Genomic DNA, 15731 nt, shown 5'->3' on the forward strand with positions numbered 1-15731 from the left:
AGAAGTTCTTTCTTTCTTTTCTTAATATTAGAAAGGTCTTGAATTGCAAAGTTGACATTCCCTTCACCTACTTCTTTTCTTTCTCGTCCATTACTGGTAACTCTCTGAGGTTCCGAATGCACCCAGTACTTCACTTCTAATAGAGGCAGGGGCAGGAGAAAGACTATTCCTGAGAAAGATTCCTTTCTCTTTTGGGAACAGACCAGGTCACCCACTTGGCAACATCCTTCCCGCTGCACTCCATTAACTGTCATGTAGTTTCAAACCTCTCTTTAGTATATCTGTACTGACTGGCTTACAGTTGATTCCTTCAATGGTTGTTTGATTAAGTAAAAAACAATCTATGGGGGGAACCAGCAGTTAGCGTGATGGCTATGTCGCTGGACTCCCACGTAGTCGACCGCGGTTCGTGTCCCGGACCCAGTGGCTTAAAACTCACGCTGGGCACGTGTGCGTGCGTGCCCAAGATCCCGAGAGGAGAATGGAGGAGAAGGGATTGTGGCGTGGCCATCCCCCCTGGGGGGTGATTTCTCGCTTTCTGTCTCTCTGTCTCTCTCTGTCTGGCGAGCGCATGCGCCCTGTAGCGAAAACCTCTCCAAAAAAAAACAAAAACAAAAACAATCTGTTGGGGACAGCAGATGGCATCGTGGTTATGACTTTGGATCCCACATAGCCGACTCTGTGGTTTGAATCTCAGACCCCGCAGCTTAAAAAACATGTCAGGTATGTGTGCGTGAGTTGCCCAAAATCTTGAGACTGGAGGAGAAGGGTTGCAGTATAGCCATCCTTCTAGGGAGTGGGGAGGGGGAGATGATTTCTCATTTTCCTTCTCTCTCTGCCTCTTTCTGTCAAGCGCACATACCCTATGGCCAAAGAGCAAAAACAAAAACCTAAAAACAAATGAGCAGAAAAAACAATCTATCTATATCTACCTGTCTTTCAAGCCAAGTTCAAACAACAAAGGGGTTAAATTGGCAAATATTTTCTTTACCATTCAGCATACACTTAAACTGTTCTTACAGTGAATTATGTTCTAATAGTTCTAGCTTAAATAACCCTGCCTCCTAGAGCCAACTCCCTTCAGTGGGTGGAGAAAGTGAATCAAGGCCTAGACCCCAAATTTCAGGCAGGGAATACTTCTTCCAAAGACTCTGTGCATGCATGAGCACTGACTCATGTGGGTACACATGCATATACCTGCACACTCACAAGCATGCACACACGTGCACACACACACACACACACACACACACACCAGTCATAATGGCTATGTTTCTATTTTCTCTCCTATATTTTTTCACTATTCCTCATCCAACACATTCTAGTAACAGTTTTGATACTAATTCGCCACAATTAGCTAATAAAAACACTTGTTGAAGCTATGGGTGAATCTTTGTAAACCCAATAAAAGATTTGGTATATTGATCTAAAGTCAATGAGAAGTCCTTAATGCATCTTCTGAATAAAATGTAAAAACAAACAAACAAAAACACTTGCATGTCACAGTAGACTTCACTGGGATATTACTTCATCTAATTCCCCTGATATTATTTCCAGTTTTGTTCCAAGAGAGAGCTAAGTGTCTAGGTGTCCATAATTTGGGTATAAATGTAGCAGGAATCCATAGCCCGAAGGGAAACCTGGTCCCAGCTTCATCTTTCAAAAGGCTCAGTGTTTAAAAACAAGGAAGATGGTGGTGAAGGCTTTATATTCGGAAAGTTGGAGTGACTGACAATAAAAGGCTAGGAAGCTTCCCAAGGCTAGATTGCCTCCAGGAAATTAAGTTATAATGCAATTCCTTACAGTGCCACTAGGAAATGCCAGAGTCTCAGAAAGAAAAACAATAACCTGGTGGAGTTGGAATGGAAAAATTTAGGATTGGGAATTGGCAGAGAACATTCTCTCAAAATGTGCAGAGTCCTGGAACTACTAGATTTCAAGGATCCACACAGACTTGAGGAGTGGGTATGTGTGAAGAAGGAGCTGAGAACCCAAAGTTCAGGAGTATTTGCTATTTTGGAGAAGAGAAGGTATCCCCAGTAATAATGGAGATTAAATCTCCCCAACTCAACAGGATGTGTCTTCAGGGGGTACTCAAGTTGATTTAAAATTTAATTAAAATATATATCTTATACCTATATCTGAAAATAAAACTTGCAAGCATTGCCTGTTTGTGAACAGATTATTATTTTTTTGTGTGTGTGCAGAATGAATACATAGGTAAAAGCAAATAATGATTCTGGAGATCATTTTATGGCTATTTCATTAATGCAGGGAAGAGATGGAGGTGATGATAAGAGTAGAGATGAAGAATAGGAGAGTGATTAAAGCTGGAACAGTTGCACGTTTATGGGTGAAATTGGTCTGCTCATCATAGCTAAAAATTTAATTAAGTTCAAGTCTCTGAAGATCTGACCTAATCAAATAATGTTTTGCTTTTTATCAAGTCAAAAAATAATTGTTGTGTTTGGAGAGTTGGTTAATAGTTTTATTTATCTGATAAAAACACGTTTATTGGATGAGTAAGTGAGTGGCTTAGTATAGAAATAAGCACAGGTGATTGAATGAGTAGGAATATGAAAGGCAGAATGGATGAGAGTAGAAAGGAAAGAATATCCCAGGCCTATGACTATGGAAAAATTTAAAGCAAGAAATGAATTGTGGGGAAAGAAATTAGTGAGAAGAAGCTAGAAATGCAAGCAATGGTCAGACCATAAGGATCTTTAGGTCTACTTAAAGAGTCTGATATTTGGGGGAACCAGCAGTTAGCATAATGGCTATGTCGCTGGATTCCCACGTAGTCGACCGCGGTTCGTGTCCCGGGCCCGGTGGCTTAAAACTCACGCCGGGCGCGTGTGCGTGCGTGCCCAAGACCCCGAGAGGAGAATGGAGGAGAAGGGATTGCGGCGTGACCATCCCCCCTGGGAGGTGATTTCTCGCTTTCTGTCTCTATGTCTCTCTCTGTCTGTCTGGCGAGCGCACGCGCCCTACAGTGAAAATCTCTCAAAAAAAAAAAAAAAAGAGTCTGATATTTGGGGGACCCAGCAGTTAGCGTAATGGCTATGTCGCTGGATTCCCACGTAGTCGACCGCGGTTCGTGTCCCGGGCCCGGTGGCTTAAAACTCACGCCGGGCGCGTGTGCGTGCGTGCCCAAGACCCCGAGAGGAGAATGGAGGAGAAGGGATTGCGGCGTGACCATCCCCCCTGGGAGGTGATTTCTCGCTTTCTGTCTCTATGTCTCTCTCTGTCTGTCTGGCGAGCGCACGCGCCCTACAGTGAAAATCTCTCAAAAAAAAAAAAAAAAAAAAAAGAGTCTGATATTTGGTACTGAGGTGATCAGAAGTCTATGAGAATTTCCACATGACCTGCCATATATATTGGTAAAAGAGATTTCCGACTGCTGAGAAGAGAGTGAATTAGATTAGGGCAAGTTAGGAGATTATTGCATGATTCCTGGTTAATGACACTGCTGACATGCACCAGAGTGATGGTTGTAAAAATGGTGAGATGAAGCGAGTCAAATAATTTAGAAAAATATTTAGGAAGCAGGATAGTCAGAAGCTCAAAGACTGACTGGAGGACATTATGGGGTCACAGATAGCAAGGGAGCTTTGAATGTGAGGACAGGGGTAAATATTGATTGTGTGCTGAACTCAAGACCACAGATACTGACCAGATGTTGTAGAGATAAGGTATGAATTTTCTTTTGCAGTTGCATGTTTACAGAGCCTTAGGATGACCCAATGATTAAAAGAGACAGCTGGTGTCCTCATCTGAACTCACTGGCTTAATTAAAATGATTGCAGAATATTAGAATCATTTAAATAGAGAGTGAAGGGAGGTAGAGGGTCTTAGTTTTTCAATGACATTCACCTGTTTTAGTTAACTATCGACTCCTTTCCTTGCTTTGTTATTTAAAATATCATTTCTTTCTTTACACACTAGTGCTATCTTCAGAATAGTTCACTCTGGTAGTTCGCCCACACCATGATGAAATTTATACAGAAGATCATTCCTAAACATCTAGTCTGCATATACTAATGTAGGCATTATTTCAATACAGTAGAGTAGTAATCATATACACTTCAGGGAAAAAAGATTGAAACTTGTTTATTATTTCTCCATATTTTGATACATCTTCCCAAAACTTTTGAGTGATGAACACTTTTCTTTTCCTCAGCACCTTTTGGTATAATCTCTTTGCCACCCTTGTCCTTGGCATCTGTATTTTCCTGATGTGTTAGCTACTATAATGCAGGCTAGGAATTTTAAATAAAGGAAATATTATTTAAAAAAGAAACACACAACACTATTTTCCTTTTCACACACATTTAGTTGAAATCATTCGCAGATCTCAGTGGGAACATTATTCAGTGTGACTCATGTAGGGAATAGAAGGAGAATAATACTTAAAAGCAACATCTTATGAATAACACATTTGGATCAGCATTCATCTAGTTGTATCCAGTCTGACTACTCCTCCAACCCTCATACCACTTGGGGGTTGACATTTTGTCCCTTCTTCATTGAAAAATAAATATTGGGTCATGGGAAAAATCATGACACATTTTTGCACAGAAGAACGTAGAAAAATACATCACAACTTTTCCAATAATCGAATTAAAAAGGCAAAAGATTGGGGCCAGTAGATGATGTAGTGGTTAAGGTGAACTCGCACGTAGTTGACTGGGGTTCGAGGTGTAGACCTGGCAGTTCGAAACTCATGCCAGGCACATGTGCATACATGTCCCTAATCCCTAGAGGAGAATGGAGAAGAAGGGATTGCAGCATGGCCATCCTTCCTGGGGTATGATTTCTCACTTTCTGTCTCTTTGTCTCTCTCTGTCTTTCTGGCAAGTGCATGCACCCTATACCAAAAGTCTCTTAAAAAAAAAAAAAGCAGAAGATTACATTATTAAGGTAAAGCAATGGAAAACCGAATGCTATTAAGGTATAAGTTTGTGTGTTTGTATACTGGTCTGACAGAGAGACATTACATCTATGTAGGAAGGGCAGAGAAAACAATATATGACTTTATGTTGAATCTAGGAAGCCAGATGCACATCTTTCTGAACATATAATAATCAAAGCCAATACTCAGATTCAATATGCAGCAGTCAGACAAGCTATGGGAACTGATAAACCTAAATAAATATTCTCATGCATTTGATGTTTAGAGAAGTGAACACCTTTGCAATGGTGAGGTTACATTTCCATTGTTTCTTACAGGTACCACAGTGCCAGCCTTGCTGAACAGCACTTCCAACCAACTGTACTTGCATTTCCAATCCGATATTAGTGTGGCAGCTGCTGGTTTTCACCTGGAATACAAAAGTAAGGTCAAAGCTCTCTGCATTCCACTTTCATACTGAGCATCCCTATATATGTCGAGTAATTTTCTCAAAAGTACAATAAATCGGGACCAGCAGTTGGCGTTACAGCTATGTTGCTGGACTCCTGTGTAGTCGACCATGGTTCACGTCCCGGACCTGGTGGCTTAAAATTCACGCTGGGTGCGTGTGCATGCGTTCCCAAGATCCCAAGAGGAAAACGGAGGAGAAGGGATTGTGGCGTGGCCATCCCCCCTGGGGGGTGATTTCTCACTTTCTGTCTGTCTCTGTCTCTCTCTGTCTGTCTGGCGAGCGCACGTACTCTATAGCAAAAACCTCTCCAAAAAAAAAAAGTACAATAAATCTGAGCTCTTATTACACAGTGAAATGTTCTCATTTGAAAAATTATGTTTAAGAATTGCATAAAATTGGGTCTTGCAGAGATGAACTCTATGAAATATATATTATAAAAGACAAATTAATCGGAAAATGTAGAAGTTAGTATCGGGAATAATTAGAGAAAACAACTGCTATAATTTCATGTTGTTTGTATTAGAGAGCACAAAAACTAACCATTTGCATTCTTACCAGTTTTCTGGTGAGTGATTACAAATATTTATATTAACATCGAAAAACACACTTGTTATTTCCAAATAAGTTACAGTCTTAAGACTTGTTTTTTTAATCTCCAAGGCTGTTAAAATACGAACTAGCAAAGAGCAGTCATTTCAGTGCTTGCATTTGCGTATTATTCATTTTAATTGGAAGAAGGCATTGCAGAGGAGACTCTAACCTTTTAAAAATGGATGTGAGACGGAGTTAATAGTCTGATAAATGGGATGACAAAGGTCAAATTCACAAGTCTTCCTTGGCGTTTGATTACGCAGGTAAACCTTGTAAAAGTGAAATAAGAATTTCCAATGAGCGTAAGGTTTATTTTGGGACATGTTTTCAAGCACTAAAAATGCTTAATGTTGGTATTCATCTCCTTTAATAAGCAATTGCAAATAAGCAAATACATGGATAAGCTCTAATAAGTGATCTTTTGAATTGAGATAAACAGTTCGCTAGGATGTAAATGCATGCATGTTTTGGAAAGGCCAGATTTCCAGCTGTTGATAAATATTCTGAACCAGACACAAACCACAGGCCTGTTTCACATACTGGTTAAATTCTTCTACTTACTACAGGCATTTGTATGCAAGTTTACTTCAATTTCCAAGAATAGGACTACTTTCGTGAGAGTGTAAAATGATATTGTGGGTGTTATTTATGTAGTAAACATCTGGAAAACTCTGCTACTTTGATACATTTTGTGAACAACTATAGATGAGAAAATGTAAACCTTATTTTTGAGCATGTCAATAAATGCACTAATATTTTTAGCAGTGCTGGAATTAATGAATGTACCGATCGCTCTCAAAGTTATCTTGTAGCTTCTGGATTTTTATTTACTTTTCATGGGGAAAACATTCTAGTAAAATAATTAGATTACAATTATAATTCTATATAATTCTCCTCGTACTTACCTGTGCTGCAGCTCCATCAATGTAATTATATACATATCTCTTCATTCCTAGTCAATATAGTTTATTACAAGAGAGAGCCTAGCATATTTATCATTGAAGTAAACTGTGTTTGGGAATCTAAGTTCTTGTTTAATTATTTGGATTTTTAAAATTGCTTGATGTATTTAACTTTTGTTTGGTCAAACATAATGTTACATTTGTTATTTTATTTTTTTGAGTGGTTGTTTTTTCTTCTAATGCCATTTTGCTAGTTCATGCCATTTGAGTATTTTTAAAATTTGTTTTAGAGAGAGACTTTTGCTGTAGGGCACATGTACTCACCAGAGAGACAGAGAGACAGAAAATGAGAAATTTCCCTCCATGGGGGATGGCCATATAACAGTCCCTTCTTCTCCCTTCTCCTCTTGGGATTTTGGGCACATACACACAGGTGCCCGGCGTGAGATTTAAGCCACCAGGCCTGGGACTCGAACCACTGTCCACTATGTGGGAGTCCAGCTACATAATCAATACACCACCTGCTGATCCCATGCTGTTACAGTATTAAGGGGAAGTCATTTCTCTGTTCTAATTCTTCTTGCTACAGTTTGACACATAGATTAACACATAGATTTTAAAAAGTGTTTGTACAATCAACCTTACTAAGAACAGCATCGGTTGGTATAAGGACTGTTGACACATCACCAAAGGATTTTCTAATGTTTTTAATCTGTTGATATAATTTGTCATCTACCTTAAAATACGTCCTGCCAATCTGCAAATCTCTAAATTCAGAGTTTTCACTAAAATACGGATTCATGAAATTAAAAACAAACAGAAAACAAGTGCTTACTCTATCCTCTTTGTTGTCTAAATAGCACTGTATTTTTGAGGTATGCTGAGCTTTTCAAGGGGTAGAATCAGGATAGAGAGCACTTTCAGCCTGCTTAGGTTCTAGTCCCAATGCTAATAGCTATGATCTCCTTTAATAAGCAATTGCAAATAAGCAAATACATGGATAAGCTCTAATAAGTGATCTTTTGAATTGAGATAAACAGTTCGCTAGGATGTAAATGCATGCATGTTTTGGAAAGGCCAGATTTCCAGCTGTTGATAAATATTCTGAACCAGACACAAACCAGAGGCCTGTTTCACATACTGGTTAAATTCTTCTACTTACTACAGGCATTTGTATGCAAGTTTACTTCAATTTCCAAGAATAGGACTACTTTCGTGAGAGTGTAAAATGATATTGTGGGTGTTATTTATGTAGTAAACATCTGGAAAACTCTGCTACTTTGATACATTTTGTGAACAACTATAGATGAGAAAATGTAAACCTTATTTTTGAGCATGTCAATAAATGCACTAATATTTTTAGCAGTACTGGAATTAATGAATGTACCGATCGCTCTCAAAGTTATCTTGTAGCTTCTGGATTTTTATTTACTTTTCATGGGGAAAACATTCTAGTAAAATAATTAGATTACAATTATAATTCTATATAATTCTCCTCGTACTTACCTGTGCTGCAGCTCCATCAATGTAATTATATACGTATCTCTTCATTCCTAGTCAATATAGTTTATTACAAGAGAGAGCCTAGCATATTTATCATTGAAGTAAACTGTGTTTGGGAATCTAAGTTCTTGTTTAATTATTTGGATTTTTAAAATTGCTTGATGTATTTAACTTTTGTTTGGTCAAACATAATGTTACATTTGTTATTTTATTTTTTTGAGTGGTTGTTTTTTCTTCTAATGCCATTTTGCTAGTTCATGCCATTTGAGTATTTTTAAAATTTGTTTTAGAGAGAGACTTTTGCTGTAGGGCACATGTACTCACCAGAGAGACAGAGAGACAGAAAATGAGAAATTTCCCTCCATGGGGGATGGCCATATAACAGTCCCTTCTTCTCCCTTCTCCTCTTGGGATTTTGGGCACATACACACAGGTGCCCGGCGTGAGATTTAAGCCACCAGGCCTGGGACTCGAACCACTGTCCACTATGTGGGAGTCCAGCTACATAATCAATACACCACCTGCTGATCCCATGCTGTTACAGTATTAAGGGGAAGTCATTTCTCTGTTCTAATTCTTCTTGCTACAGTTTGACACATAGATTAACACATAGATTATAAAAAGTGTTTGTACAATCAACCTTACTAAGAACAGCATCAGTTGGTATAAGGACTGTTGACACATCACCAAAGGATTTTCTAATGTTTTTAATCTGTTGATATAATTTGTCATCTACCTTAAAATACGTCCTGCCAATCTGCAAATCTCTAAATTCAGAGTTTTCACTAAAATACGGATTCATGAAATTAAAAACAAACAGAAAACAAGCGCTTACTCTATCCTCTTTGTTGTCTAAATAGCACTGTATTTTTGAGGTATGCTGAGCTTTTCAAGGGGTAGAATCAGGATAGAGAGCACTTTCAGCCTGCTTAGGTTCTAGTCCCAATGCTAATAGCTATGAGTAATAGTCATAGAAATGTATTTTATCATGGATACAATTTACAGAGTGCCTTGTGTAAGTATCCCAGTTACTCCATAATAAAGGTAGCATGCAGCTATCCCTGTTGACAAATGTTAGCATCAAGAGTCAGTTGCCATTGAAAAAGTATGAAAGATCAAAGAGCATGTGAATTGTATCGGTGATCAAAGTTTGTCTGACTCCAAAACCCAAACTGTTATGGCGAGCCCACTTCTTCTTCCGTCTGGGGAGTTTCAATTTTCTCAAATGAAAAGTAAAGCTAGCCTTCTGAACTATCACAGTGATTATTCTACATACGTACTAATAGAAATTTCTCAAACAAAACGTAAATATCTTTATTGGAAGATAATTTTGTAAGGTATTAGTGTTAGCAAAAGTGATTCTCTGGAGATCCAGATTCATATGTATGATCTAGATTGTCTGTGATTTTACATAACCCTGGTGAAAACGCAAAAGCTCAGGATCTTTGGATGCTTCATATATTCTGCAACCAGCCAGCCTTCTTTTATGTTTTTTAACTTGACTGGGTATTTGAGAATAAACACAAATGTCACTCTTGCACTGGATTCTTTTCTGAAGAAAACCAACCAAACCAAACAAAAACAATTATGCAGAAACTTTAGATTATAGATATGTGGACATTAATGATGGTCATTTCCTGGAAATGACAGAATCTGAACTAAAGGTGGATGGTATAAAACTTGCTGGTACCGAACAAGATGGCAGTAACTATTCTTGGATGCAGGGTTGAGCTCTGTAGGAACTAAGGGAAAGGAGTTTAACAGATTCAACACAGGGTTCACCAGGCCCTGACTTTGGAGGGTTTCTACGTTCCCCATCTGTGTATTGTTTCTTTTGTGCCTTGTTCTCTTCCAGCTTCTGGTTTTAATATTTTCTTCACTCCAATTTATCTCAATTACAGGCTTATTAAAAAAGACACTTTAGAAATGTCATGGTCTCCCTCTTATTTGAAATATACATCTTTTGGATAGTATTCCTCTCTATATAGTCACTTTGTGTTGAATATTACAACCTTTTAACTGTATAACTATATACTTCCAAATTCTCCTCTCCCTCCTTTATGCTGTTGGTGTCCTATATTTATATTCTAAACCACAAACATCCTTAGTCTTATTTTTCTATGTATAATGATTTTTTTTTTAGAATGACTAAAATTTTTTAAAAATAACTACTTTATGTTTACCTTTATTTCTACAGAGCTCCCTATCACCTTGGGTATGCTCTGGTTTGAACATGTTCATGGAAGTTCAGGTGTTGGAAACTTGATTCTCCTGTGGGAGGTGGGGCATAAGAAGAGCCTCATAAAAGGAAAAGAAAGGGAAAAACTGTTGCAGTATCACACAATATATTCTTAACAACATAGAAATCTAAATCAGAGATTTGTAGTTAGGTATTAGGAAAAAAATACAATTAGAAAAAAAAATAACATTATAGCTCTCATTATTTAATTTGAATGCTTTCCTTTACATAGTGGGATTAATTTGATATATTTTTATATTTTTAGCATATTTGCAAGTTCAGTACATTAAGTTTCATTAGTTAAATGATTATTATTAGAAACTCAACATAAAATACTTTAGTATTATATCAGATTTGATTCAGACTTTTATTTTTGCATCTACTCATTTGTCTAGAAAATGCTGTGATAGGCAATTATGATTTCAAGTACAACAAATTTAAAATGTATTATATGTCACTAAGTCCTGAGGATTGATTTTCTGAGTACTCTTGCTGTTTGAAAATTCTTTCCAAGGGGTCTGGGAAGAGTCATATGTGGTGACATTAATCTTGTTAAAACAGACTGCTTGGTCTAGAGATTGTGGGTAATTTCTTATATGCTGACCCTGGTACAGATCATAAGATGAATAGCAAGACCTTCTTCTCTAAGTTTAGGTTAAACTCAGGCATTCTTTTCTGCTGATTCCAAATATCTTTGAGACAAAGACCTGTGCATTTAACCAATTATGAACATAAGAATTTCTTTTTTAAAAATGATTTTAAATTACACTTCTTGTTTGTGGATAATTGTAGATTAATAAGCATTTGCAATAAATAATACAGGGAAATCCGTGCATCCTTTACTGTGTTTTATAAATGGTAATAACTTACAAAAAGCAGAGCACAGAATCACGGTCACATTGGTAAGAGTCAAAATACAGTTCCATTTACAATAGGAACCCTACTCTTTTTTTAGTGGTCAATTACGTATTTTATTTTATTTTTTAAAATTTTTACATTTAATCAGTATACATCACGTAACTTCTAAGTCGAATTTACCCAACATGAATACATTTCACACCAGCATCCCTAGTTTCATCCTCTGATAGCCTCTCTGTACCTGGTCCCTGACCTCTAGCCACTACTAATCTTTTCACCATTTATGCATGTCCCTGTACATGGCTTGCCGCTTTGTTTTCCTCCTTAATTTCTTGTTGCTCTGTTTTCTTCCTTAATTTCTAAAGATCCCTAGTTTCGTCCTCTGATAGCCTCTCTGTAACTGGACACTACTAATCTTTTCACCATTTATGCATGTCAACTTCAGAGACAAACTGAGGAAAATTATGTGACCAAGAAGTATTTGGGTCAACAATGAGGATGACTGCCTGAGTGCCACAGTATCCAATTTGTCCTGGGGATGTGGCCTGAGGTCTTAAATTGTCTCATCGGGAAAGTCATGACATACTTTTCTGCTTTTCTCTGCAAAAATGCATCATGACTTTTCTGATGACCCAATAGATTTCAGGATGATGTTAAAGGCAAAAATCATGAAGAAGGATGGACATCAAGAACCAGTAAATTCTCACTTTTTGACCTCCCACTTTTTCTGGCCAAACTAATGTCTAGACTCTGTATGTTGATTTCCCTGAGCAATTGTCACACATATTTTCATTGTGAATAAACCTTTTGAAAATATTTCACAGAGATTAGTTATTTTCATGGACAGTCCTCATATGTATGTAAGTTGTTGGTAGGTGTAGAGTGAACAAAGCAATGTACCATAAATGGGTAAGACCTCACTCCAAAGATATTTAGTCAAACACATAAAAAATAAGATTACTGGAACCAGTAAATGGCGAAATTATTCTGTCATTGGACTCACACATAGTAGACTACCATTTGACTCCCAGACCCACTGGCTTCAAACTCACACCAGGCATGTGTGCATGTGTGCCCAAAATCCCGAGAGAAGGATGGAGAAGAGATTGAAGCATGACCATCCTGCCAGGGTGTTGATTTCTCACTTTCTGGATCTCTGTCTCTTTCTCTCTGGTGAGCACACATGCCCTATAGCAAAAATCTATCAAAAACATCTTATCTTGATTTTAAAATTAATACTCTGTCTTCTCCTTCAATCTTTTCTCAGGATCAAAGCTATCTTTGAATTTTCTGTCAACAAAAAACAAAAAAACAATGAAAAGGAAATAGGGTTTGTTTACATAATTTTAAGAAGAGAAAACACAGTATTAAAAAAGAAAGAAACTTTCATTGTTTTATATTCTATAAGGTACTTGCCATTTGTGAGGAAATAGTTTTTTAAAAAAAGATTTTCTAGAAAATGCAGAAGGGGTCTAGCAGGTGGTGTGGTGATTAAAGGTGCTGGTTTCCCACATGGCCAACCACAGTTCAAGCCCTGGACCTGGTGACTTGCTTTCTCCTTTTCCCTTTCTCTCTTTCTCTCTCTGTGTGTCTCTCTAGTCAAATAAAAATAAGTGAATGAGTAAATACTGAGTTTTAATAAAGAAAGTTACTACTACTCACTTTGTCCATATGGCAGAGTAGAAAGGCGTTTCACTGGCAATTAACAGTTGCCATTTGGTGCATCTATCCCTGTGGCTCCTTTGGGCCTACTTTTTTGTTCGATTGTTTTCCATCTGGAACAACCTTCACAGAATGTGCTCCTGTTCCTTCCTTTTGTCTCCTTTGGGGGATGATTGCTCCTACCATCCCTCATCCTTGTTCTTCTTACACATATTGTTGATAACCCTACATTCTTCACCAAAAGAAAATCATCCAACACACTTCAGACAGACCCTCGAGCTACTGAGGAGAGAGCAGCAGGGAGAGTGGAAAGAGAAGTTGATCCGCATCAGGCAGGCAGCATTCATAGTCCACAGGAACCCTGCAGCCCAGAGGAGGCAGGGACAGCAAGAGAAACAAGGTTGAGATGCACAGGATGGGTAGAACTGGCAGGATTTGCTGGTGGATAAAGACAGTGAGGAAGAAACAGAAATAAGGTAGTTTCGGGGTTGTGTCTTGAATCCTTATTTTGTTGGAGTGCTGTTTGCCAAAAGAGATGATGAACATACTGCCTTCTCCATTTAGACCATCCCCAAAGTGTTCAGATTTCTGGAAATATATCATTATTTTCCTATGTAAATGTAATAAAAAAGTATTTTCCATTCAGGTTTAATTTTATAAAGATCACAATTTTTTGTTTTGATTTTTTTTTTTTACTGAGTTTTATAGCTTTACAATGAAACATTAAAAACCATGGGATAAATACAATTTGCTGGCGTCAGCCTGTGGTGTGGTGGTTAGGACAGCTGGATCCTACATCGCTAAATGGGTGGTTTGAGTTCCAGACTCAATGGCCTGAGAAACATGCCAGGCATGCGTGTGCCCCAAATCCTGAAAGAAGGAAAGATGGAGGAGAAGATCTTATGGGGTGACCACTCCCATTGAGATGCTTTCTCACTTTCCCTCTTTCTCTCTGTGTGTCTCTCTGGTAAGTGCATCTATCTACTGGCAAAGATTTAAATAAATAAAAATGTGCTCTATTTGCTACTCCTTAATTCTTATAGGTCTTTTTAACTTCTCATTTACTTGTTTGTACCCAGTTGTGTGCTACTCCTTGTTATGGATGGCCACAGTTTTGTTTTCTGAGTGTCTTTTGTTGTGAATGTTGTCCTTCCCATTTTAGAGCTGTATTTCTTCTCTTTCTCATGGACTATTATGATGTGGGGTTGCATGTGAATTCTTGGTGACTCTGAATGAAATATTTGCTAGTTCTAGGCAACTGTGTGATCTACAAAGTTCTGAGAATGGCAAGAAGCTCGATCCACTAGGTAACACACACCCACCATGAATCTGGAGATCATTTAGTTTTTGAGTACATTTACATTCATTAAATATTATATTATTTAGGGGCATCTAATCTGTAAGAAAATTGAAGCATGTTATGGAACGGCAAAATTCCTGAGTCACAGAGGGTTTTGTGAGTCCAAATACAGAAAGATTGGAAAAAGTATGGAAAATATTTTACAGGTACATTGGTGTTACCTAGCTCTCTGTCTAGCTACATATTTTCTCTATGGCCAATAATGGGTAAATCTGAAGAGTTAGTACTACAGAGAATGTATTTCAGTAGGGTCCTGCTTGTAGAAATATATTGTTCTATTTACAAGTGGTGACCATTTGAAACTATGATTACTCTATTTTAAAAAGATTCCTTCCTTTGGCTTCAGGATACTTTTGTTACCTTTAGAATTCATGATGTTTTTCTACCAAATTCATCTCTTGGATGTTAAAACATGAAAGAATTCTTTATCCTTTAGCAAGTCTTGCAATTTTTTCATGGTAAGTTACTAGGGAATAAAGATGTTAGAAATGGAATAAGTAATGACTAGTGACTCTGTGATTTAGCCACCCACCAACTAATCATTTATGAGTTCCTCAGTCCCACCGAATATTGATCAAGGCTCTCGACACAGGGGAGTGGACTTTAGATACAGAAGTGAGATTGAGATGGGTAGGCTGAAGTTATCAGTGTTAAAAAGTGAAGCAGTTTCAGAAGTAAAAATGAGATAGGCTGTTCTGGATTCCTTCCACTTCCCCTCACCAGGTTGTCCATTCTTCACATCCTGTGTTGTAAATAAAAATGAAGTGGGCCAGCCAGCAGCAATACTTCCTAAGACTTATGTATTGGGTGTTGGAAAAATCATGACATGTTTTTCTATGCAAAAATGCATTGTTACTTTTCTAACAACCCAATAATTAGCAATAATGCCTTTTTCATGCTTCCTTGCTAGATCACTTGCGTATTTCTCATTTTAAGGTATCTCTCTCCCAAATTGTTGTGATTCTTATGCCATTTTCTTTGCAATTATTATTACAATTACATAACACATCTTAAAGATAAAATAAGTATTTAAAATTGAAAAGAACTTGACCTAGCAGGTGACATGGTTGTTGGGGTGATGGACTGCAACATGGCTGACCACAGTTTGAGTCCCAGACCTGGTGACTTACTTTCTCACTCCCATGCCCCTGTCTTTCTCAAGTGGTTACACATGCCCTCTAGCAAATTAAAAAAATAATAGTAATAAATAAAATTAAATGAATTATTCTTGGGGCAAACAAAACTGATAACAA

At 37.6% G+C, this 15731-nt stretch overlaps 1 protein-coding gene across 1 annotated transcript in view; it reads left to right on the forward strand.

Moving 5' to 3' along the window:
• Positions 1-15731, forward strand: part of CSMD1 (CUB and Sushi multiple domains 1) — a gene marked incomplete at its 5' end in the record, with an annotated part of 442872 nt that overhangs the window by 179358 nt on the left and 247783 nt on the right. The window contains one exon of the mRNA XM_006163216.1: positions 5230-5334. Coding sequence (XP_006163278.1) covers positions 5230-5334 — 105 coding nt within the window. The remainder of the gene's footprint in view (positions 1-5229; positions 5335-15731) is intronic.

The sequence above is a fragment of the Tupaia chinensis genome, unplaced genomic scaffold (genome assembly GCF_000334495.1).
Source record: "Tupaia chinensis unplaced genomic scaffold, TupChi_1.0 Scaffold141517_1, whole genome shotgun sequence".
NCBI classification, from domain to species: Eukaryota; Metazoa; Chordata; class Mammalia; order Scandentia; family Tupaiidae; genus Tupaia; species Tupaia belangeri.